This window comes from Hemitrygon akajei, chromosome 14, assembly GCF_048418815.1.
Source record: "Hemitrygon akajei chromosome 14, sHemAka1.3, whole genome shotgun sequence".
Lineage (NCBI taxonomy): Eukaryota > Metazoa > Chordata > Chondrichthyes > Myliobatiformes > Dasyatidae > Hemitrygon > Hemitrygon akajei.
In genome coordinates, this window is record NC_133137.1 from 23,094,816 (window position 1) to 23,120,085 (window position 25,270).

The following is a 25,270-nucleotide window of genomic DNA, read 5'->3' on the forward strand; positions in this document are numbered from 1 at the left end:
ATCTTCCATATCCCAGGTAGGACGAGTTCCAGAGAACTTGGGAAGATGGATTCTGAGGTCAAATCACAATGTTATTAAAATAAATCAAATCTAAATGCAAAACAAAATCCAAACTGCCACCACAATAACACTTCCCCTTTCAAACCTTTGAGAAGTGCATTATTCCAGACTGAAGGCAAATAGGTGGAATAGATTTGCCATTAATAGGCAGTACACCAAAGTTCAGAAATTCTCTTTACAAACTACACACTTCCAAGTCAAGTTTATTGTCATTTTGACCATAAACTGCTGGTACAATACACAGTAAAAACCAAACGTTTCTCCAGGACCCTGGTGCTTCATGAAACAACACAAAACTACACTAGACTATGTGAGACAGCACAAGGCTACACTAGACTATGTAAAACAATATAAAAACTGCACTAGACTACAGACCTGCACAGGACTACATAAAGTGCACAAATCAGTGCAGGGTAGTACAATAATTAATGAATAAGACAACAGGCACAGTAGAGGACAAATTACAATATAATAATAAATGATGTAGATGTCAGTCTAGACTCTGAGTATTGTGGAGTCTGATGGCTTGGGAGAAGAAACTATTGACAGTCTGGTCATGACAGCCCAAATGCTTCAGTATCTTTTGTCAGATGGCAGGAGGGAGAAAAGTTTGTGTGAGGGGTGCGTGGGGTCCTTCAAGCTTGACACTATAACGATCTTACAATTAGTTACACCGTAAGTTGGTGAGCATACATTAACAATTTATTCTTCCCCTTAGCATTAGAAAGGGGAAGCATCAACAGGAACAATTTGTGACTCAGTTCTGTTCTCAGGCCACGATTAGTTTTGTTTTATTTTGCTTCAGATAGATTTTTAAAAATTTACTTCATTAAGAAAATGGATGACAGTGAACCAGAGATCATATGATGGTAAAATTTAGCCACTTCAAAAGTTTTAAGCTAAACTCCCAAGAAGTCTGGCAATTTAGAACATCGATGTCCACAGTTATTACATTCTGTATCAGTTGCAATGGCCTTTTTTCATTTTTACAATCCCCTTTTAAGATTAAGGCTACTTTTGTGATGTTGTTACCAAAATCTTTTACCAGTCCCTCGTGCAACATAGATGACAAAAGTGGAGAAAGAGAGACCTAATTTACAGTGCAGCAGCCACTGCAAAGTTAATTTACATCTTAGAAGTTTGGTTGGAATCTCTTGCTCCAAATTTCTGGGCAATTTGATATGTTAAGTTGCAGTGCAATTAATACATTTTATGGTACCTTTAAGACAGCAAAACATTCTTATGAACTTCACAAATGAAAATCATGGGATTTTCAAGAGTGCTGAAATTAAGAGATGTACTATTTTAATTCAAGGAATATAGCAATATAGATGGGAGAAATTTCAGTAGTAGCAGCAGCAATATTAGTAGGGAAGGCTACAGCTATGAATATAATGTAGGTTGGATGGATAGTAACAGAAATCAGCAATGACATGGGCAGTAAACCAATGGAATTTTATGTGGATATTAGTACTAAGAAATACTGTACTAATGGCAAAGAGGACAAACAGTGCGAGTGTGGATTTCAGCAAGAGCAGAGACAATGGAACACTGTAATGCAGAAAAGGTAGTTGAGAGCAAGATCCATCATACCAAGCTTTGACAAGGTCAGTTCAAACTGTTGGTGGAATAATAATCAGATGAAAGAAATGACATGCAAGGGTGAAGATGTTTCAGCATGTTCAGGGAGACTGGTAATTGGAGAGAAAGGATTGGCTAAGAGACAGCACTTAATAAGTATTACAAGGTTAATTGTAAAAGCACCCATTGCTTCCTACTTGGTTAACTTTTTCAGCTATATCAATGCATATAGAACTAATGCCAAACCAGTATGCAGCACAAAGATAAAGATTTAATATGTCTTAATTCCTAGTATTTTTAATATAGAAAATAAACAGCAAAGGAAACAGCTACTGGCTCATTATACCCAAGTCAGTCAAAAAGAAGAAGTTGTCCTTAGCCGCATCTAACTCCCTGACATTCCATTTGCAGCCATACAGGCCAGATGTTCAAACAACTATTGCAGTACTTTTTAAATATGATCAAGGTTTCTGACACTACCATGCCTTTAGGAAGTACAGTCCAGACCCTTAACACTCCCAGTATAAAAATAAGATATTTTCTACATACTCTATTTAGGCCTCTCATTATAGACCTCAATTAAGTCTCATTTCACTTTCTCTGTTCTAGAAGAAAAACTAACATATCCAATCATTCTTCATTGCTCCAGGGGAATTTCCACTGAAGTTCACATCACACTAATAGGCCAAAATTTCCCAGTTTTGGCAACATCCCCTTAAATGTCTGCACCATCAAAAACAATTGCATCTTTCCTATAATGCAATAACCAGAACCACACACAATAAGCAAGCTGTGGTAGAGCTGGTGTTAAATGCAAAACCTCATCATACTCTTAGGTTTTATTCCTTGGTTCAGCAAGGAAAATGTCTCATATGCTTTTTTAAAAAAATGAAAATACCGCTCTAGCCCATTTTGTAACCTCAAAGGATCTGCACACATATATTTCCGCTGTTCTCCCCTTGTATCCCTCAGTTTATTGTACTTTCCTGTTGCTTTGTTGTGCCTTCCCAAACATTTAACCTCACACCTCTGGGCTAAATACCACTTGCCATTTCTCCATCAACCATCTATAACTTGGGATAGCTTCCTCCTCACTGTCAACTATGGAGCCAACATTTGTAATATCTGCACATTAATCATGACCTTTACACTTAAATGTAAATTATAATATGCACAAAAAAATTTAGATAGAAAATAGGGTACAAATAAGCGAGTCCTTCTTAGGGTGACTGGCTGAACTTCGACATTCTGCAATGAGGATTTAGCCAAGGGGTCAAATATAACTTTGCCAGCAAAGCAACACCAAGTGAATGGGCAATAGCACAGCAGATAAAGTATCATTTGGAAAAATGAGAGGTTGACCATTTCAGTTAAAAAATAGTTGAACACTTTTTGTACAAAAATCAATGCAAGCTAACTTGCAGGTGCAGCAGAACAATTAGGAAGGCAAATGTTATGCTGGCCTTTATTACTTGATGATTAGAGCAAAACACAAGAGTAAAAATGTTAGAATAACTGTTATAACTGGTGGTATAATGGCATTAGCACCGGACTTTGAGGCGAACGGTCCTTGGTCTGAATCCTTGCCAGCTTTTCCATCTGTGCTAGGCTGAGCGTCGAGCTAGCAACTCGACCATGTTAGAAAAAAATCAGGCAACTGCTAAAGAAACAGCAAGGTTGCCGCCCGAAGCACCACAAAGTGCAAAGTGGATCAACTATTATTATAACTATATAGGACCTATCATGTACAACTTTGATTTACTTATATGAACAAGGGTGTTTTCAAAAAGAGGGAATGCAGAGGGAAATATTCAAACATTTCCCAGTTCAGTGGGTCCATAAGGAGGTTGAGGCTTTCCCCCAATTCTCTAAAATTCAGTAGATTAAGATGACTTCATGAACACAAACAAAATATTGGAAGACTCAATGCAGTATTTGTAGGATGGATATTTTGCATGGCTAAGGAAAGAAGAACAGGGAGTAAATAGTTGGCTTTTCAGGGATGAAATGAGCTGGAAGTTAATCATTCAGGTGGCAAATCTTTGGAATTATCCATTCCAAAGAATTGCAGATGATTATTACATTGATTATTTTGAAAATGGAAGTCAACATATTACTGGATATTAGAGTAAAAAAAAAATCAAAGGATATATATGGTAAGTCAAGGGCTAAATTAATAATAAACAAACAAGGTTCAATAAATATGGGTTAGAGAAGGGAAAAAGTATTGAGGTGTTAGATTAGCCATGATCTTGAAAGACTAAATGGCTTACTCCTGCTTAGCTCTCATTTGCAAAGGAACAAATAAAAAACTCGACAGAACCTTACCAGCAATGTTTCAGCTGCAACAAACTTCTGGCAATTATTACCCTTTTCTTCCAGCCACTGGGCCAATTTTGTTGGAGATTCCCAAAATTTATCAGATCCCAATAGCATTTACTTTTTTTTTAAAACCATGGTACTAAGATGGACCTTGTTAAAAGCTTTGTTAAGTTCCATGCAAGCTACATCAAATGAATTGTTCTTACAGATTTTCCTTGCTACCTCTTAAATCGTTCAACCAAACTCAATCAAGTTAGAAATAAGACCTAAACACAAGGAAGTCTGCAGATGCTGGAAATCCAAAGCAACACATACAAAATGCTGGAGGAACTCAGCAGGTCAGGCAGCATCTATGGAAATGAACAAACAGATGACGTTTCAGGCTGAGACCCTTCATCAGGACCTTCACAAAATAAGATCTGTCTTTATAATAACATTCAGAACGAATTTCAAATGTGTCAATTACCGAAGTTAAAATAATTGACTTCATGTATCCATTCTTCTCTTTCCAAAGAATAATACAATGTAATCACCAGTCCTGAAGACTTGGACAATTGAAAAATGATGGTCAGCACTACTAATTCCCTCCCATGTTTCTCTATACTTTAACTAGACTTAGAAAAGTATTCCTTTTCAAAAAATACTAAAACCCTTAATACTTTCTATTATCTCATCCTCAAGTGCAACATCAGCATCCTCCATCTTTTGTGTTCCCTGCCTCCATACATTCGTTACGATTTCAGACTAATAAGCTCTTCTCTTTCCTTAGTTACTCTCTTGCTCTTTATGTAACTATATGTAAAAAGCTGCCTCTCCTTCCCACCCAAATCTGTTTTCTTAATTCTTCTTTCCAGCTTACTGTAGCTTTAAGCATGGCAGCTGATATTTATTTAGATACACTGTGAGCAGGTCCTTCCAAACCAATAACACAACTATTAGCCCTATCCTAATCACAGGACAATTTAAAATGACCAATTACCCTAATAACCAATGCACCCTTGGAAAGTGAGAGGAAACTGGAGCACCTGGAGGAGACCCACGTGGTTACAGGGAGAACGCACAAGTACCTTAAAGATGATATTGGAATTGGACTCCGAACTATGACACCGAGCTGTAATAACATCACGCTAACGTGGCTCCCTTGTATATAAGCTTCTCTCCCCTGCCGCCATCCCCAGCACTGTCTAGCATCACGTTAATGCTGAGCCCTCGTATATAAGCTTCTCTTCCCTGCTACCATCCCCGCCACTGTCATCCAGGGAGCTATGAATTTGGCAATCCCATCTTTTGCCTCTGTGGAAAAAAATTACTCCAAGTCTCTCATTGCTTCAAAACATAACAGTTTCCAATCCACTTCATTCCAGTAGAACTGGGATTAATCCAATCCATCTCCCATTTTAAGTTCAACACGAGTGAATCTGCAGATGCTGGAAATAAATAAAAACACAAGATGCCGGCAGAACTCAGCAGGCCAGACATCGGGCCGAAGCATCGTCACTACCTCCTCCCATAGATGCTGTCTGGCCTGCTGAGTTCTGCCAGCATTTTGTGTTTTTATCCCATTTTAAGTTGTTCTTCTCCATAACTCTGCCAAGTCCAACAATTATGATTTCTAAAGGTAAGCTCTTTCACTGATGCTCCTTTGACCTGACCAGTTAAAAATACTTATTTTTAAGTATATATAAATACTTATGCCAAAGAAATGCACATAATGATATTAAATAGCCTCCTCTGTAAATATATCAGAGCATACTTGTGGCTCAGTTTTATTGTTTGCACATTATATAATTGGCAACCACATCAAATGGCCATGAGTACAAAAGCTCTTTTGGCTAAAGTTATAATAATTTGAAGAGATTACAGATCAAACAATTCACATGGAATAGGAACATCTAATAAAAATTGATAACCAACTTCAGATGTTACTGTGGTAACATGTATTACAATTGTACTGCAATTAATTATCAATCCACCGCTTTTCAGTAATCAAGGAAGCGAAGAGAAACAAGAGTTAATGTCTTGGCACTTCATTAGAGAACATACAAAAAAAGAGATTCAAGTACCAATACAAGAACTGAACTTTTGGTCCTTAAGTTAGTCACTCAAGTACAAGTCAAAAGGTCAAGTTCAAGCCCCAAATTTCAGACTTGAACACACAGATCATGCCTCAGTGGAGTTAAGAGGCAGAGCCAGGGCATTTTAGATGAGGAGTACTCAGATGTCTGAAGGTCCAATTTATGCATCTCAAATCTACCTCCACTGTTCTACTGAAGGCAGAGGTGAATCCAGTATTGAAGCTATTACGTAGGTACAATTTAAAAAAGATAAGCCAATATACCATTCAACTTCCAATGGCAATTCCAAGGTCATGTGAATGGTCTGCTGCTTGCTAACTCTTTCCTACTTTAAAAAACATTACAAAACCAAGTAATTCTTACACATGAAACATCAAAAACTGCCTAGACACTTGGCAATCACTCTGTTATGTAAACGCAAACATGAGGAAATCTGCAGAAGCTGGAAATTCAAGCAACACACACAAAATGCTTGTGGAACGCAGAAGGCCAGGCAGCATCTATAGGAAGAAGTACAGTCGACGTTTTGGGTCGAGACCCTTCGTCAGGACTAACGGAAAAAAGAGATAGTAAGAGATTTGAAAGCGGGAGGGGGAGGGGAGACCTGAAATGATAGGAGAAGAAAGGAAGGGGAGGGATGAAGTTAAGAGCTGGGGGGAAAAAAGGGGGAGGGAAGCACCAGAGGAAGATGGAGAACATGCAAGGAGTTATTGTGAGAGGGAAAGAGAGAGAGAGAGAGAGAAAAAAATACAGTCAGCCCTCCTTATCTGCGGATTCCGCATGTGCAGATTCAACCAACCATAGATCAGGAAAATCTGTAAGTTCTCTCTCCAGCACTCGCTGTTTGAGCATGTACAGACTATTTTTTCTCTTGTCGTTATTCCCTAAACAATACAGTATAACAACTATTTACATAGCATTTACATTGCATTAGGTATTATAAGTAATCTAGAAATGACTTAAAAGTACAGGCAGTCCAGAAATGACTTAAAAGTACAGGCAGTCCCCGGGTTATGAATGAGTTCCATTCCTGAGTCCATCTTTAAGTTGGATTTGAAGTCGGAACAGGTACATCCGGTATTATTTAGCGTCAGTTAGTCAAACATTTTTCTTAGTATATAGTACATATTTTACCTTTCTATGCATATAAAACACTTAAGAAACACGTTTTTCAATAATTAAACCACTGCGTTGCTTAATAATAATTGTAGCTTTCATCAGGGCACGGCCTTTCAAATGCTCCATTAAAATTGTTCTGATCATTGACCGACTGTAGCCTAACGATTTTCCAATGACCAATGGCGTTTCACCCCTTTCCGATCGCTTTATTACTTCCACCTTATTTTCAATCGCGATCGTGATTATTTTCGTGAACAGAAACACCGCGGATTCAGAGCTATGCCAGGTCCTAATGTCCACTGCTCTGAACATGTTAAATAAAGTCCAGGGTTCTGCTGGGTCCTAAAGACAACTGCACTGATTCAGGTTAAATAAGGGACTTGAGCATCTGCAATTCTTGGAACCAATCCCCCGCGGATAAGGAGGGCCGACTGTATAGGGATGGGGTAGGAAGGGGAGGAGGGGCATTAACGGAAGTTAGAGAAATCAATGTTTGTGCCATCAGGTTGGAGGCTATGTTATGTAAATTCCTTGTTACGTAAAGAAAATTATCAGCTGATAATCATTCCATTTATTAGGCTTGATTAAGGGAAAAAAACATCATGGATGAGCTCAAAGGCATATCCTAGACTAGAGATCTTGTAGGCGAGATTCACAAACAGTACTTTCTTCACTGGATCTACAAAATTAATAATACAGCAAGAAGGAAAATGAAACAAGCAGTGTGCAAGTTACAACTAGGATTCAAAAATAACGCATTGCTGGAACAAAACAAAAAATGCTATAAATGCTTAAGTCAGGCAGTCAAAACAGATTAGATCTGCTTTATTTGTCACATGTACGTCAAAACATTCAGTGAAACATGTTGTTTGTGTAAAATCAAATCAGTGAGGATTATGCTGGGCAGCCTGCAAGTGTCGCCACAATTCAAGTTTCGACCCAATATCCCTACAACTTACTAACCCTAACCATGCGTCTTTGGAATGTGGGAGGAAACCCATGCAATCTAGGGAGAACGTACAAACTCCTTACATGCAGTAGTGGCAATTGAACTCTGATCCTACAGTTGGCACTGTAAGCATTGCATTTACAACTATGCTAACACACTGTCCAAGTTGCTCATAGACAAATAGAAGTTGTTCATGAAAATATGACAAATCTAATTCAGCCATTCACCTAATAAGTACGGTATACTCACAATTATTAGCAAGGTGAGGGAAGTACATTTACTCACTCTTCACAGATGCTCACCTCTGCCTTATTTGCGGCTTCCCGGAGCATTCACTGCGGAACTCATTGCAGCCTTGGTCTAAACCTAGCTAAGAACTGAATTGCACAGCTGAGCTCAGCAGAACATCAAAGGCAGCTTCAAGAAGCCAACGTGAAGTCATAGGGAAATGGGGAAGTTATACATGGCTTAAAAGTTGCAACTGTTACAGGCTAATAATCAGAGCCAAGAACATTGCAGCATAGGTTTCCATTACACAACAGTTATCTTTACACCATAAGCCATAAGACATAGGAGCAGAATTAGGCTACTTGACCCATCGATCATTCCATCATGGCTGATTTATTATCCCTCTCAACCTCCTTCTCCCGTCATCGCCTTTGACGCATTGATTAATCAAAGCCATATCAACCTCCATCTTAAATTCACCCAATGACTTGCCTCAGCAGCCATCTGTGGCAATGAGTTCCACAGATTCACCGCTCTCTGGCTAAAGAAATTCCTCATCTCTGTTCTAAATGGATGTCCCTCTATTCTAAGGCTGTGCTCTCTAGTCCTAGACTTACCTACTAAAGACGATATAATACCTACGGAACAGAATGTTGAGTCCATCTGGGTAGATATTAAGAATAGTAAAAGGGAAAAAAAAAATCACTGGTGGGAGTTGTCTATAGGCCACCTAATAAAAATATCGCAGTGGCAGAGGCGATTAACCAAGAAATAACTGAGGCTTCTAAGAACGGAACAGCAGTTGTAATGGGGAATTTTTAACTTGGGTGAATCAGGTTGGTCAAGGAAGTCTTGAGGAGGACTTCAAAGAATGCATCCGTGATGGCTTTCTTGAGCAGCATGTTAGTGAACCTACAAGGGAAAGTGCTATCTTAGATCTAGTCCTGTGTAATGAAACAGGTAAGATTAACAATCTTGTAGTCAGGGATCCTCTTGGAAAGAATGATCATAGTATGATTGAATTTTGCATACAGATGGAGGATGAAATAGTTAGGTCTAAAACTAGTGTATTATGCTTGAACAAGGGAAATTACAACAGGATGAGAGAAGAGTTGGCCAAGGTGGATTGGGAGCACAGGCTATTTGGTAGGACAGTTGAGGAACAGTGGAATACTTTCAAAGAGATTTTTCACAGTCCTCAACAAAAGTATATTCCAGTCAAAAGTAAGGACAGTAAGTGTGGGGACAGCCAGCCTTGGATAACTAAGATAGTATCAAATTAAAAGCTCATGTGTACAAAGTCACAAAGAGTAGTGGGAGACTGGAGGATTGGGAAAACTTTAGAAAGCAACAAAGAACAACTAAACAAGAAATAAGGAAAGGGAAGACAGAGTATGAAAGTAAATTAATACAAAATATAAAAACAGATAATAGAAGTTTTTATAAGTATATGAAGCGGAAGAGGGTGGCTAAAGTCAACTTGGGTCCCTTGGAAGATGAGAAGTGGAAATTGATATTGGGAGATAAGGAAATGGCTGAGGCATCGAACGTCTATCTTGTGTTGGTCTTCATGGTGGAAGACATGTTTAATATGCCAAAGAAGGATGTTATAAACAAAATGGGAGGTGAGGACCTTGATAAAAATCACTGTCACTAAAGAGATAGTGATGAGCAAACTAGAGGGCCTGAAGGTAGATACGTCCCCTGGTCCTGATAGGATGCATCCCAAGGTGCTGAGGAAATCGGTGGAGGTTATAGCAGACACGTTAGTAATCATTTACCAAAATTCTCTAGACTCTGTGCAGGTCCCGGCAGATTGGAAGACAGCAAATGTCACGCCACTTTTTAAAAAAGAATATAGGCAAAAGACGGGCAACTATAGGCCAGTTTGCTTAACATCTGTAGTCGGGAAAATGCTTGAAGCTGTCATTAAGGAAGAAATAGCAAAACATTTAGAAAGGAGTGGTTCCATCAGACAGACGCAGCATGGATTCAGAAAGGGAAGGTCCTGTTTGAGTTCTTTGAGGACATAATGAGTGCAGTGGACAGAGGAGAACAGCTGGATGACGTATACTTGCCTTTTCAGAAGGCATTCGATAAGGTGCCACACAAGAGACTTATAAATAAGATACAGATGCATGGCGTCAGAGGAAGTGTATTGGTAAACCAATAGAAGGCAGAGAGTTGGTATAAATGGGTGTTTCTCCGGTTGGCAGTCAGTGGTGAGTGGGATGCCGCAGGGGTTGGTGCTAGGCCCACAACTGTTTTACCATTTATATTGACGATTCAGAAGAGGAGACTGATTGTAGCGTAGCACAAATTTGCTGATGACACTAAACTGAGTGGAAAAGCAAATTGTACAGAGGATGTGGAGAGTCTGCAGAGGGATACAGATAAGTGAGTGGGCTAAGGTCTGGCTTACGGAATACAATGTTGGTAAATGTGAGATCATCCACTTTGGAAGGTGAAGAGCAGATTATTATTTAAATGGTGAAAGAGTGCAGCATGCTGTTACGCAGAGGGACTTGGGTGTGCTTGTTCATGAATCGCAAAAAGTTGGCTTACAGGTACAACAGGTTATTAAGGCAAACAGAATGTTGGCCTTCATTGCTAGGGGGATTGAATTCAAGAGCAGGGAGGTCTTGCTGCAAATATACAGGGTACTGGTGAGGCCACACCTGGAATATTGTGTGCAGTTCTGGTCTCCATACTTGAGGAAGGATATACTGGCTTTGGAGGCAGTGCAGAGGAGGTTCATCAAGTTGATTCCAGGGATGAAGGGGTTAACCTATGAGGCGAGATTGAGTCGCCTGGGACTATACTCTCTGGAGTTCAGAAGAATGAGAGGGTATTTTAGAGAAACATACAAAATTTTGAAAGGGATAGATAAGATAGAGGTAGGAAAGTGGTTTCCACTGGTAGGTGAGACTAGAATTTGGGGACATTGCCTCAAGATTCAGAGGAGAAGATTTAGGACAGAGATGAGGAGGAACTGTTTTTCCCCAGAGTGTAGTGAATCTGTGGAATTCTCTGCCCAGGGAAGCAGTTGAGGCTTCTTCACTAAATATATTTAAGATACAGTTAGATACATTTTTACATAGTAGGGGAATTAAGGGTTATGGGAAAAGGGCAGGTAGATGGAGCTGAGTTTCAGGATAGATCAGCCATGACCTTATTGAATGGCGGGGCAGGCTTGATGGGCCGGATGGCCTACTCCTGCTCCTTTTTCTTATGTTCTTATGTAAAGGAAACATCCTCCCCACATCCACTCTATCTAGGCCTTTCAATATTAGACAGGTTTCAAAGAGATTCATCCCCCCCCCCCCACATTCTTCCAAACTCCAGTGAGTACAGGCCCAGAGCTATCAAACGCTCCTCATATGTTAACCCTTTCATTGCTGGAATCATTCCTGTCAACCGCCTCTGGACCTTCTCCAAAGCCAGCACATCTTTTTTTTAAGATAAGGGGCTCAAGACTGCTCACAATACTCCAACTGCGCTCTAACCAATGCCTTATAAAGCCTCAAATCACACGCTTGCTCTTTCTAGTCCCCTCAAAATGGATGTTAACATTGCATTTGCCTTTTTACCATGGCTCAACCTGCAAATTAACCTTTAGGGAACCCTTTGCACCTAGCCTTTTTGAATTTTCTCCCCATCTAGGAAACAGTTTATTCTTTCTAGCAATGTATATGGCCATACATTTTCATAAACTATATTCTATCTGCCACTTCTTAGCTCATTCTACAATGTGTCCAAGTCCTTCTGCAGACTCCCTGCTTCCTCAACACTATCTGCCCCTCTGTAAACTTGGCTACAAAGCCGTCAATTCCATCATACAAATCACTGACATAACATGTAAAGAAGCTGTTCCAATACAGGCTCCTGTCAAACATCATCAGTCACCGGCAGTCAACCAGAAAAGGTCCCCTTTATCCTGACTCTTTGTCTCCTGCCAGTCAGCCAATTTTCTCATCTTGGTAAGCAGCCTCATGTGTGGCAACTTGTCAAAGGCCTTCTGAAAATCCAAATAAACCACATCCACTGACACTCCTTTCGTCCATCCAGCCTGTTTTCCCTTCAAGAATTCCAACAGATTTGTCAGGCAAGATTTCCCCTTAAGAAAACCAGGCTGACTTTGGCCTACTTTATCTTGCACCTCCAAGTAGCCTGAAACCTCATCCTTAATAATGGATTTCAACATTTTCCCACTTAAAGTCAGGCTAACTGGCCTCTTTTTTCCTTCTACCTCCCTCCCTTCTTGAAGAGTGCAGTGACATTTGCAATTTTGCAGTCCTCCAGAAACATTCCAGAATCTATTGATCTTTCAAGCATCACTACTAATGCCTCCACAATCTATTCAGCTACCTCTTTCAGAGCCCTGGAGTGTAGTCTAGCTGGTCCAAGTGACTTATCTACCAGATCTTTCAGCTCCCAAGCACTTTCTCCTTAGTAATAGCAACTGCACTTATTTCTCAATACTCTTGCATTTCTGGCATTCTGTTAGTATCTTGCACAGTAAAGACTGAAACAAAATACTTATTAGGTTCTCCCACCATTTCTTTGTCCCTCATTATTACTCCTCCAGCATCATTTTCCAGTGGCACAATAGCCACAGTTACCTCTCTTACTTTGTATATCTGAAAAAAACTTTTGGTATCCTCTGATATTATTGGCTAACTAGTAACCTGAAGGTCACTGGTTCGAGCCTCAGCTGCGACAGCGTGTTTGTGTCCTTGAGCAAGGCACTTAACAGCACATTGCTCTGCGACGTCACTGGTGCCAAGCTGCATGGGTCCTAGTGCCCTTCCCTTGGACAACATCAGTGGCGTGGAGAGGGGAAGGCCTGCAGCTTGGGCAACTGCCGGTCTCCCATACAACCCTGCCCAGGCCTGCGCCCTGGAAACTCCAGGCGCAGATCCATGGTCTCTCGAGACCGACGGATGCCACCTATTTTTGCTTTCATACTATCTTTGACTTTCCTTGTCAGCCATGGGTCCCTCATCCTCACTTTAGAATACTTCTTCGGGATGAATTTACCCTGTGCCTCCTGAACATCTCTCAGAAACTCCAGCCATTGCTGTTCTGACAGTATCCCCTTCTAATCATCTTTGGCCAGCTCCTCTCTCATGCCTTTAAAGTAATTCACTTTACCCCACTGAAATATTAATACATCTGACCTTAACTTCTCCCTATCAAACATTTCTTAAGCCGAAATGGCGTAAAGCGAAGAACCATTAATTTATATAGGAAAAATTTTCGTAAAAGCGAAAATCCTCTTTGTAATGCGAAAACAGGTTACTAATTCAGGTCTTTTGTAAAAGCGAAGTGGTGTAAAGCAAACATTCGTAAAGTGGGGCACACCTGTGTAACACTTTCAGTCCTATAATTCAACATCCTTTTCGATTTTACCTTCACTTCAACTCATCCCATTGACTGCAATTTTGCCCTATCATCTGCCTGTCCTTTCTCAATCTGCATCAACTTGTATACCAACTGCCCCATCACTCTGGTTCCTATACCCCTGCCAACTTAGTTTAAACCCTCCCCAACAACTCACAAACCTGCTCGCAAGGATATTGGTCCCCCTCAGGTTCAGGAGTAATCCGTCCTATTTTGTACAGATTATAACTCCCTCAGAAGAGAATCCAAAACCTTACCCCCTATAGAACTTCCTCAGCCCATCATTCATTTGTACTATCATCCTATCCTGCCCTGACTATCTGTGGCTCCTTCACTCAATTACATTGTCAGAAACAGGGATAGTGGCTGATAACTGCAAGGTGTCGAGCAACATTCACAATTCTCATGCAATACCACAGTTCCAGAGGCAAGCAAAAACTAGACAACATCCAGGCCACAGAAGATAACTGGGACACATCATTCATAGTACACAATCCCCATCCTCAAGAAAACCTAATTCACCTTTCTTTTTCAAATAGCATTACAAATGTTGAATCCCCTCATTTCAATCATGACCCACAGGTGATCAGAAACCTAACTAGCATCAGCTATATTGATAGCGTAGCTAGAAGAGGTCAGAGGCTGAATGATCTGCAAGGAAAGACCTGATATCTAACTCCTGAGAAGCAAAGCTTCTTCAACAGTGATTTGCAAACCCACAACCTCCACTAATGCTATGTAGCCAAGTTTGCTCCTCAACACAGGTGTCCCCCAGGGCTGTGTGCTGATTCCACTGCTGTACACTGTACTCACACATGACTGCACAGCCAAACACCCGAGTAATCACGTTGTCAAGCTCGCCAATGACACAGCAGTGATGGGGCTCATCACCAATGATGATGCGACAGCCTACAGAGTGGAAGTGAAAGAGCTGGAGGCCTGTTGCCAGGCAAATAATCTCTTCCCCAATGTCAATAAGACAAAGGAGATGGTTATCAGGAAAATTCACACCCTTTTTGTACCGGTGGCACAGCAGTGGAAACTGTGAACAGTTTCAAACTCCTGGGAGTGCTCATCTCAAAACCTCTCATGGCTCCAGAACACATTCTACATGATCAGCAAAGCTCACCAACACCTGGACTTTCAGGAGACTGAAGAGAGCTGGACTATGCACGTCAATACTCATGTCATTCTATAGTTGCACAGTAGCGTGCATCCTAACATGCTGCATCACTGCATGGTACTGAAACTACACTGCGGGCAGGAAGTCTCTACAACAGATAGTCAAAACTGCCCAACACATTGCCAGCACCGGCCCATCTGCCATCAAGGACAAATATACAGAAAGGGACCAGATAAAGGGCCAGTGGTTCTCTCACCCACCCTGTTCACATATTGTTTGGTTCACTCCCATTAGGGAGGAGGCTACGTAGCATCCACACTGGGACTACCAGACTCAAAAAAAATTACTTTACCCAAGCAGTAAGCCTCCACTCATTAACCCACTCCCCCCACACTCCCAACCAACACTACTGTACAATTTGTCAGTCACCTTATGTACAGACACTGCGGTGCCTAGCATCACTTTTAGATACAATCTATGTAGATAAACTACCTTACATATTTATACTTTGTGTTTTTCATTATTGTGTTCTTTATCTTACTGTGTTTTTTTTGTGCTGCATTGGATCCGGAGTAACAATTACTTCATTCTCCTTTACACTTGTGTACTGGAAATGACATTAAACAATCTTGAATTCATACAGCATGCTGTCTGGTCAAAAGCCTGGATCACCCTAAATAAGATTACTGTGGAAGTAATTACTCCATAGGAACCGCAGTGATTCCAGATGGTATCTCACTACCACCTCTTCAAGAACAATTGGCTCTATGCTGGCTGTTCTGTAAAGTACAGTCCTGTTCAGAAGGCACCTATACATAGCTAGGGAGCATAAGACTTTTGAACAATACTGTAGTAATGTTATGCATTGCTCTGTACTGCTGCAAAAAAAAAAATTTATGACATGTGAATGATGATAAACCTGATTCTGAAATGGGTCTCTGTTGTGAACTAAGAGTGGGAAGGGGGCAGGGTGAGGGGAATCATGGTTGGGAAAAGGGGATGAGAGAGGGGAGGGAGTGGGAGACACCAGAGAGACATTCTGTAATGCTCAATAAACCAAATAGAATCAAATAACCTTGCCTGGTGTCTCAAGGATGTGTCTGCACCCATTCCCCCCCCCCACACACACACCCCCCCTCCAGAGGCACACCACTCTCACCATTCCCAACATCCTTTACTCACACCAGATTTACAAACTCACTCACCAAACTGTTCCAACTCCTAAATAACTAATAACATAGCATTTTGAAAATCATAATACTATCAGGCAGAGTTGATATGGTTTATGAAAGGTAAGTAAATTGTCAGGCAGGTTCATTGAGTATGTAAATGGTGCAGTGAAGAGAGCTGTTCACTGTATTTGCAAGTTGGTAGATGCCATAAAATATTACAAAAAGGGCGAGAACTCCTGCTGTTGAGGCCAATACACTCGCATTTATGGAGAATAGACCAATTAATAAAAATTTGAGTCAAGATAAATAAGCAACTTCCAGGTTGGCAATCTGTAATTAGAAGGAGAGCACAGAGATCAATGCAGTGGCACCATGTACACAATTTATATATATCATACTGTAGATGAATGGCCAGATATGCTTGTGATACAAACATTAAGTGGGAAACTAAGTTGTGAGGAGAGCATGAAGAGCCTGGCATGAAATATAGACAAAGCAAATACTTTGGCATTTGGAGAACATTGTGTAAAAATATTACCTAGTTCAACAGGAAGACAGTAGAATATTAATTAAATGGAGATAAACTAAAGAATGATGCAGTTCTGAAGAATACGGCATCAACAAACTAACAGATTTCATCACGTGCTAAAGACATTAAACCTGATTCTGACATTTCATGAAACAGAAACCTAGCATTCAAGTATAGCAAGTAAATAGCCAAGAAAATGGAACATTGCAAAGGATATGTATCATAAAAGCAGGGAAAATTTCTTTGTGATAGAGTGCAAGGACATGCCAGGATGAATGCACACAGTTTTGGTCTCTTAATTTAAAAGCAAGGATAAACCTGCACTGGAAGCAGTTCAGAAATGATTCTATGTTAAGTGCTGGGATGAGGCAAGGTCAAGTCAATTCATACTCATTGTATGTCATTATTCAAAATGTTCAAGATCAAGAAGGAAATGTTATTGATCAATAGGCAAGTCAAGGGTTTATGTGATAGAGTCTGCAGAGTTACAGTCAACATCACTTCAACAATGAAACTATGAACTGAGAAAGGACCCAACTTGCACTTATATTTGAAATATTAATTTTTTAAGCATAGCTGCACTGGCAAACTGATTATTTTCAGAAATAAATCTGCGGTGAGGTACAAGTGAACCAGGTTGTACTATTTCTATCTTAAACATTGCAACCACACAATTAAATGAATGGTTTCAATAACAATCAAAGAATAATAGCATTTCTGTAAATCTTGTGAAAAATCCTTTCTTTAATAATGAAATAAAGATGATTCCATTCTAATCTTTTTTTCCTTTTTTCTAAATTCATTCAGAAAACAAATAAATATTTTAGGTAACCTAGTGGCACAGGTTAGCATACATATGCACCAATCTGTATTTTCTCTCACCATCCCCTTCAGTTTCAGATAACGGGACAACCAGAACCAAGGCCAAAAAGACCTCCAGGTTACTCAGATGCTATCTGCAAAACAATTAATGCTTATAATCTCAGCAACAGCACAAGCGATAGCGAGCAAAATCCATTCTACTATTCTGACTTCCTCTGCCTATTGGTGCAAGATTATCATAAGAAGGTCAAAGGGTTACAGAGAGAAGGGAATATAGCTAGTGTAATACTATTACAGTGCCAAGTGACCTGACTTTAAGCCCGCCACTGTAAGGAGTTTGCATGTCTTCCCTGAGGGTACTTGTTTTACTCCCATATTCCAAAGAGTGCCAAGGTTAACAGATCACATGAGTGCCAAGGTTAACAGATCACATGAGTGCCGGCTCCTTGGGCCTTTAGTGCCTGTCACTGTAATGAATCTCTGAATAATCAAAGTAATAATCAACCACTATGATCAAATTTGGCAAGCTCAGATGCCAAATGGCCAACTTGGGATTTTTTTTGTTGTTACTAAGGAGCAACTTTTCAGTTTTAAATTCTCCCCAGTTACAATAAAACAATTAATCATTATACCAAATATTTAAATCCATTCCAAATACATTAATGAAAACGTATTTACATTCAAGAAAATACTTACCGTACTTACATTCAAGAAGGTACTTATCACTAACGCCTTCGTGGCTTCCTACCATTATTAGCAAAAACAGGGCTCGAAAGGTGTATTTTCCAGACCTCGACTGAAGCTCCAACTATTCCCATGTCATCTCTAAATACTGTTTCATTGCACTGTTTTCACTGCGCTCAAGATTTCCCACGATTTTAGTCCTTATCTTTTTTTTTGTCAAGTGGGCTTTTGTTTTTGCAAGAAAGCAGCGGCATTACCTTTCGGCATCAACATGCTGGTTTTACGGATATCCTCAATGGGTAATCCAGCTATATGGTTGGCAGGGTGGAGATGGTTACTTCACCCTATCAACTGTCAAAGTATTTGGGCAGTTCTGCTCCTACTCCGGAAAAGGAATGGCCTCGCTAAAGAGAATCAGTGCCCAACTTCAGTAGTTTGGGGGGAGAAAAAAAAGTTAAAAGACTAAGGGAGAAAATTGTAAATAGAATACAGAAGAAAGCAAGAAGTCGGGGCAAAGTTCCGCAAAACTTTCAGATTGCAGCCTGAACCAACGCTGCAAGGTTTAACCGCTGCTGGCTGCGGATGGGAGTGGATGGACCGCGGAGTTCGGGCCGGAGGTGGCTGAAGCCCAGTTACTTACAGCTCGTCTGTGTACTGCGCGCCGCCCACGAAGCCGTACTTGTCGATCTTCTGGTCCCCGTTGACGAAGCCATTGATCTCGGAGTCGGAGCCCAAGGAACTGACATCCCCGCGAAGGCCGGAGTCGGGGTCGGCCAGACTCTCGGTGGTGCCCCGCGAGCTGATTGCCGCCTCCGGCGCCACGTTCATTTCGTCCTCCCGGCTCTTCTTCATGGCCGGGTGGGGGGGCGGAACCAATCTCTTTGCCCCCGCGACCACCCGGGAACTTTCCCCCCGAAACCTCCTCTCGCGCCGCCGCTCCGGGAGGGATTTCAGGCGCTTTCGGCGCCCTTCGCCGGTTCCGAGGTCCCGTCACGTTGCTGCCGGGACTTGCGTGGCATCGCTCGCTCTAACGAAAGGGGTGGGGTGGGGTGGGGAGAGAAAAGAGCTGAGCCGACCGACGACGCTGGATCCCGATTCGCGACTGTAGCTTCCTTCCCCGGGTCGCCCGTTGCCAACTCGCCCGACTGCCGAAAGCAAGGTGCGCATGCGCGTCTCGCCGGCAGGCTCCGCCCGAAATCTGCCAGAGAGAGAGAGAAAAAAGGGAAAACTGCTCCAGGGTATGTCATTGTAATAACAAACAGCAGATAAGAAGTTTTTCCACTTCAGTGATTGAGAGAGGGGAAATAAAAAAAACCTCTGGATCTGAGGCAGAAAATAGCATCCTGACTGGCCGATGAGAAATAAATAGACACCAATTATTGCTCTGGGAGATAAAACGCACGCTGTGCATCTGCAAGCGGTTTAGTGATTTTATTAGCTCCTTAAACCAACTTAGAATTTTCCATTTGTTTTTGACAGTTTCCCAGAAATTTCCAAGCATAGCATGTTGAATATAGTTTCTGCTTAACTTAAAGTGGAATGAATCTTGCAACTCGTAATACAGTGCCTTGGAAAAAAGTATTCAGCCCCAACTCTTTGTTCGCCTAAGTGAGCACTAACGACAACCAGGGATTTTGATTCACTTAACTGAAAATTTTTATTTGTGTATCATATGCTCCTTTTTTCCCCACAGTAGAGCCCAAACAAAAGGGAAAAGTGTAAAACATAAAAAACCAAAAACTGAAATTTCGGCTGTTCAAAAGTATTCATTCCGCTTTATAGTCATTTTGGATATTTGTTTTTGCTTTGCACAATGTGATGGAGCAAGATTTGCCCATTCCTCCTTGCAAAATGGCTTAAGTTGTGCCAGGTTAGTTGTGGAGTGGTGGTGGACAGCAATCCTGAGGTCCTGCCAGAGATGTTCAATCAGGACTTTGATTGGTCCCCTCAAGGATGTCAATTTTCTTCATTTGAAACCACTCCCTGGTTGCTCAGATAGTCTGCTTTGGGTCATTGTCCTACTGAAAGATAAACTTCCTCCCCATTTCAAGCTTCCAGGATCTCTCAGTATTTAACAGCATTCATCTTCCCATCAACCCTAACCAGATTTTCAGTCCCTGCTGTCAGAAAGCATCCCCAGAGCAAGTTGTTACCTCCACCATACTTTACAGCAGGAACGGTGTTATCTGGTTGATGTGCACAGTATTAGATTTATGTCAGATATGCTGCTTAGTGTTGAGGCCAAAAAGTTCCGATTTAGTGTCATCTGGCCACAAGACCTTCCTCATCTTCACAGTATCTTCTAAGTGTTACTTTGCAAAGATTTTATGGGCAAGGATCTGCTTTTGTTTTAGCCAGAGCTTCTTCCTTGCCACACTTCCGTTAATATCCTTTTTGTGCAAGGCTTTAGAGATTGTGGAGACACTGACTTCTGCAGTTTACTCATAATGATTGTTAGCATCATAGTAGCCTCACTCACAAATGCCATTCTTCTCAATCAACTGAGTTTAGAGGGGTGGCCTGACCTCATCAGTGTGATTGTGGTTTCATATTTTTTCCACTTTTTCATGATTGACTACACTGAGCTCTGAGTTCTTTGAATTGGTCTTGTACCTTTCCTCAGATTTGTGCTTTATTATTATTTCCCTGACTTGCCTTAATGCTCTTTTGTTTTCATTTTGGTTTGGTCTGTTGAAAATCCGCCATACTGATGGATCTTACGGTGGGGGGGGGGTGGGTAATTATTCTTATGAATTCATTGGAAACAGGTGATCCTCCGATCAATCGACAAATTGGGTGAGTTGGGTAAAGTATATTACCTTATACAGTATTGCACCTGAGGAAAGTTAGCATAGTAATTACAAAGGGGATGAATCAGCCTCACAATTTTAGTTTTTAATTTTTAGTGAATTGTTGACAAGTTTTGGAATTTTTCTTTCAATGCTTTGTAGATTAAGCTGAAAAAACACTACTTCAATATAGCTGAAATCTTGAAAATAAGACAGTAAAATGTGAAAATAGTTGTGAGGGCTGAATATTTTTTCAGGGCTCTAGCTATTCTGTGAACTCTTTGCCCTACTCTTTTCTGCATTTTTTCTGCTGACTCTCCAGGCACAGAGCTCGGAAAATGCGATGCAATAGACTTTTAACATCATATACCAGTGAGTTATTTGTTATGTCTCCCCTTTCGCTGTGAAACAGGGACACCTCTTTTTCCCTTATTAGGGAGAGAGAGAGACCCTGTGGTATTTCAAATTACCAGGTGAATGCGTAGTTTTTGGGGTTGTGCAAGTCTTTATTGATGCTTTGCTGCACGCTGAGTGCACGGTGGAGGGTACTGATGCTTTTTTTGCTGGTGGGGGTGGGGGGTCCGTTGCCTTGCTGCTGTTTATGCGTGGGAGGGGGAGTTGGGGGGGCATAGGGGTTCTAACATTTTAACTGTCATTTATTCTTTGTGGCACTCCTCTGTTTTCATGGATGTCTGTAAAGAAAAAAGAACTTCAGGATGTATATTGTATACATTAATCTGATATTAAATGCACCTATTGAAACCTATTGAAAACAAAAATGGAAGAACATTGCACGCTATGCTTTGTTGAAGGGGATTACAGTATTAAGAATAGACAAAACCACAAAAATATATGAAAACAAAGATGAGAATTTTAAAAATGTAGTATTTAACTAGGAATCAGTGCAATTTACCAGGAGTGTGAACTATATCAAAGATGGCAGAGCTTTGTGTCATTTCAGGTTTGTGGAGATGGGAAGATTTGATGTCAACCAGCTTTTAAAAGGCTGTTATCAGACTCTTGAACAGACCTTTGGTATAACTTGTACAGTAACATGGATGCTTGACCTCACGATGTGAATCATTATGATCTTGCCTGTCATTGTTTACCCTCACTGCACTTCTCTGTAGTTTTGAAACTTTATTATGCATTGTAATTTTTTTACCTCGACGAACTTTTCACTGCACCCTGGTACATGTGACAATAATAAATCCACAGGAAAAGAAGAAAAAAGATATGGAAGAGGTTTCAACAAAAATCAGCAAAAACAGATCAGCAAAAATATAGCATGGCAAAGATAGTACTGATGTTGGACACACTTGAGGGCTGGATAACACCAAGCCTGCTGGCAGTTTGGTTCAACCCTGGAGGTGTGCCATTGACAGAGTAGCAAGCAAATTACTGCAGGCACTAAAGACAAGAAATGATCATGATAAGAAATGGACAACTGTCTTCTTAGAATTTACTTGAAGGAAATTCATCTACTGAGAGCTATGCAGCAACGGAGCTGTTATGAGAAATAAGATAAAACTGGGTGTCAAAACCTACCATGGAGATCATTTAGCTCGACTTTACAGAGGTATTGTCTTTTGGATAAGTAATTACTTTGCATAGGAAAATCAGATATCCATGGAAAAAACAAATAATAAAGTTTAAAAAACACATTACACTGATTATTCTGCCCAAAATCAGAATTAGATATTTTTTAATCACTGATTTATATAATGTGACATTTGTTGTTTTGTGGCAGCAGTGCAGTGCAAAGTCATAAAATGACTATAAATTACGAGAAAAGGAATAAAGAGCTAGTGTTTGTGGGTCCATGAAGCTGTTTCCGAATTGGTGTATGTGGGTGCTCAGATTCCTGTTCCTCCTTCTTGATGGTAGTAAGAAGAGGGCAAGCTCTAGATGGTGGAGGTCCTTAATGATGGATGCCGTCGCCTTGAGGCCCTGCCCTCTTAAAGATGCCCTTGATGGGAAGGTTGTGTCTGTGAAGGAGCTGGCTCAGTCTACAAACCCCCACAGCCTACTGCTGTCTGTGCATTGAAGCCTCCATATCTGGCTCTTATGCAACCATATGTCTATAGAAATTTGTGGTAAACTGAATCTCCTCAAACTCCTAACAAGGTAGAGATTCTGGTGTGCACTCTTAGTGACTACATCAATATCCTGGGCCCAAGACAGATCCTCTGAGATGCTGATGTCCAGGAACTTGAAGCTGCTCACCCTTCCCACTGCTAACACCTCATTGAAGACTGTTCTAGATTTTTGAAGCAATTCAGTTAGCTTCAGTCCTTTTTCCTCATATCCTGACTAGTATTTGTTCCCCAACAAGCAAATTATCTGATCATTTATCTCACTGCCACTATGTGGGACCTCTGCATAAAATTAACATTTGTTTTCCTTTTCATTTATAACATTGACAGCACATGACAAATATTTTGTTAGCCTTGATGAGGGGTTTTGCCATCCAGAGAGAGTAGAAGATGCTATATAGTTCTTGTGCTTCATTTACATTTTTATAGTATTTTTAGAATTCATATTTGAATATTAAGTGAAACCATAGTAATGCTGAGGAGCAGTTTTCAACACAGTCACTGGGAAAACCTTGGGAATGGCAAATCAACACAGGAGATCCAAATTTGCACCAACACCACTACATCTCACAGTGTACCTTCAGACCTAAATTTGTTCTTCATTCCTCTTCATTGTTTTTTTTCTTTGAGATATGAAAGTAGTAATTAGGGCAATTCCTATGAAGTCACCCTTAGCCACACATCTAATATAAACACAATATACTGTGTGTTAGAGGAAAACTTAAAATTATTTTAATGTAATTTATTTCATGTGAGTAGATATTAATGACACATAAGACATTCTCTTCGTATAGCTGCTGAAGTTATTATCACTGAGAAGCTGATAATAACTAATGACATAAGTAATGCAGAGATTAACTTGGGTATTATTGTACACTTTGTCTATTCTTGGCATAAGCAAAGGCACATTTATTGTCCATTCTAGTTGGTTTGAGAAGATCTTGTTGAATTCATCCAGTCCTTCTGGCCTGCTGTAGGGTCAAGAATTTCTGAATATTAGCTGTGTGACACTGTAGGACTGTGATAAATATACAATCATAGTAGTGTAGTTGGTAGACCCCAGTAACTCACGTTCACAGCTGACTTCCAGTGCTGTCTGTGTGGAGATTGTATGTTCTCCCTGTGATAGCTTTGCTTTCCTACAACATCCCGAAGACCTGGGTTGGTAAGTTAATTGGCCAATGTAAAATGTAGATTTTGCAGCTGTGGTGGGGAGGAGTGAAGTTGATGAGAATGGAGGGAGAATAAAATATAACTAGTATAGATAATAGTTAAAAGACAAGAAAATCTGCAGATGCTGGAAATCCAAGCAACACAACACTGGAGGAACTCAGGGTCCTCGGCTCGAAATGTTAAATATTTACCCTTTTCCATAGATGCTGCCTGGCCTGCTGAGTTCCTCCAGCATTTTGTGGGTGTTGCTTATATAATAGTTAGATATATAATAGTAGCCATGGACTTGATGGGCCATTGCTCTACAACGCTGTGTGTGGCTGACAATGGAAATTGAATGGTGTTCCATTTGTACTGCTTTTTGTTTTTCCTGGTTGGAGAGTGGTGCTGTCAAAGTAACCTTTACTAAGTTTCAAAATGTAACAGTTTATCAGTGAAGCAAAACAATGTAGCTATTGGTAGATTTATTTCAATCACGTGATAAAGCTTACCTCTGCAACAATTTAGCACAATTTTCATGTTGCCAAAGACATTCAAAATTTTCAGAAAATCACTTATACCTGACTATGATTTATTTTACAATTTATGGTCCCAACAACAGAAAACTATAGATGTCAATTGGAAGTAGAGTAACACCTACATTATCTTTCATGTAAATATTGTTATAATGCACTGAGTCAGAAAAGGACATACAGTGGATTCCAGTTTAATGGGTCCATTAGTTAATTGGGACAGCTGCTTATTTGTGACAACACTTTTATCTATTTAGAGATACGACGTGGAACAGGCCCTTCCAGCCCTTTGAACCGTGCCACATCAAAACCCCCCAATTTAACCCTAACCTAATCACAGGATAATTTACAATGACCAGTTAACCTACCCACTACGTCTTTGGACTGTGGGAGGAAACCGGAGCACCAGACATTTCACAGGGAGGATGTGCAGAGACTTCTTGCTGGTATTGAACTCTGACACCCCAAGGTGTAATAGCATCCTTGGGGTAGTAGTAGTAGTAGTAGTAACTGCTACTCTTAAAGAACAAAAACAAATCGAGAAAATATCCGGGATTCCCTTCATTAATTTGGGACACTGTGCCACTTAATTGGGACAGGAGATTCTTGCTGCATAGTTTCTAACTGGCATGT

General features: G+C 40.5%; 1 protein-coding gene across 1 annotated transcript in view; it reads right to left on the bottom strand.

The window, feature by feature from the left end:
* The window catches only part of tbc1d10ab (TBC1 domain family, member 10Ab), a 69,423-nt gene extending 50,211 nt beyond the window's left edge, over nt 1-19,212 (bottom strand). Inside the window, exon 1 of the mRNA XM_073065669.1 lies at nt 18,708-19,212. Within this exon, the coding sequence (XP_072921770.1) occupies nt 18,708-18,919 (212 nt within the window). The 5' untranslated portion in view covers nt 18,920-19,212. The remainder of the gene's footprint in view (nt 1-18,707) is intronic.
* Between the last annotated feature and the right edge of the window lie 6,058 nt (nt 19,213-25,270).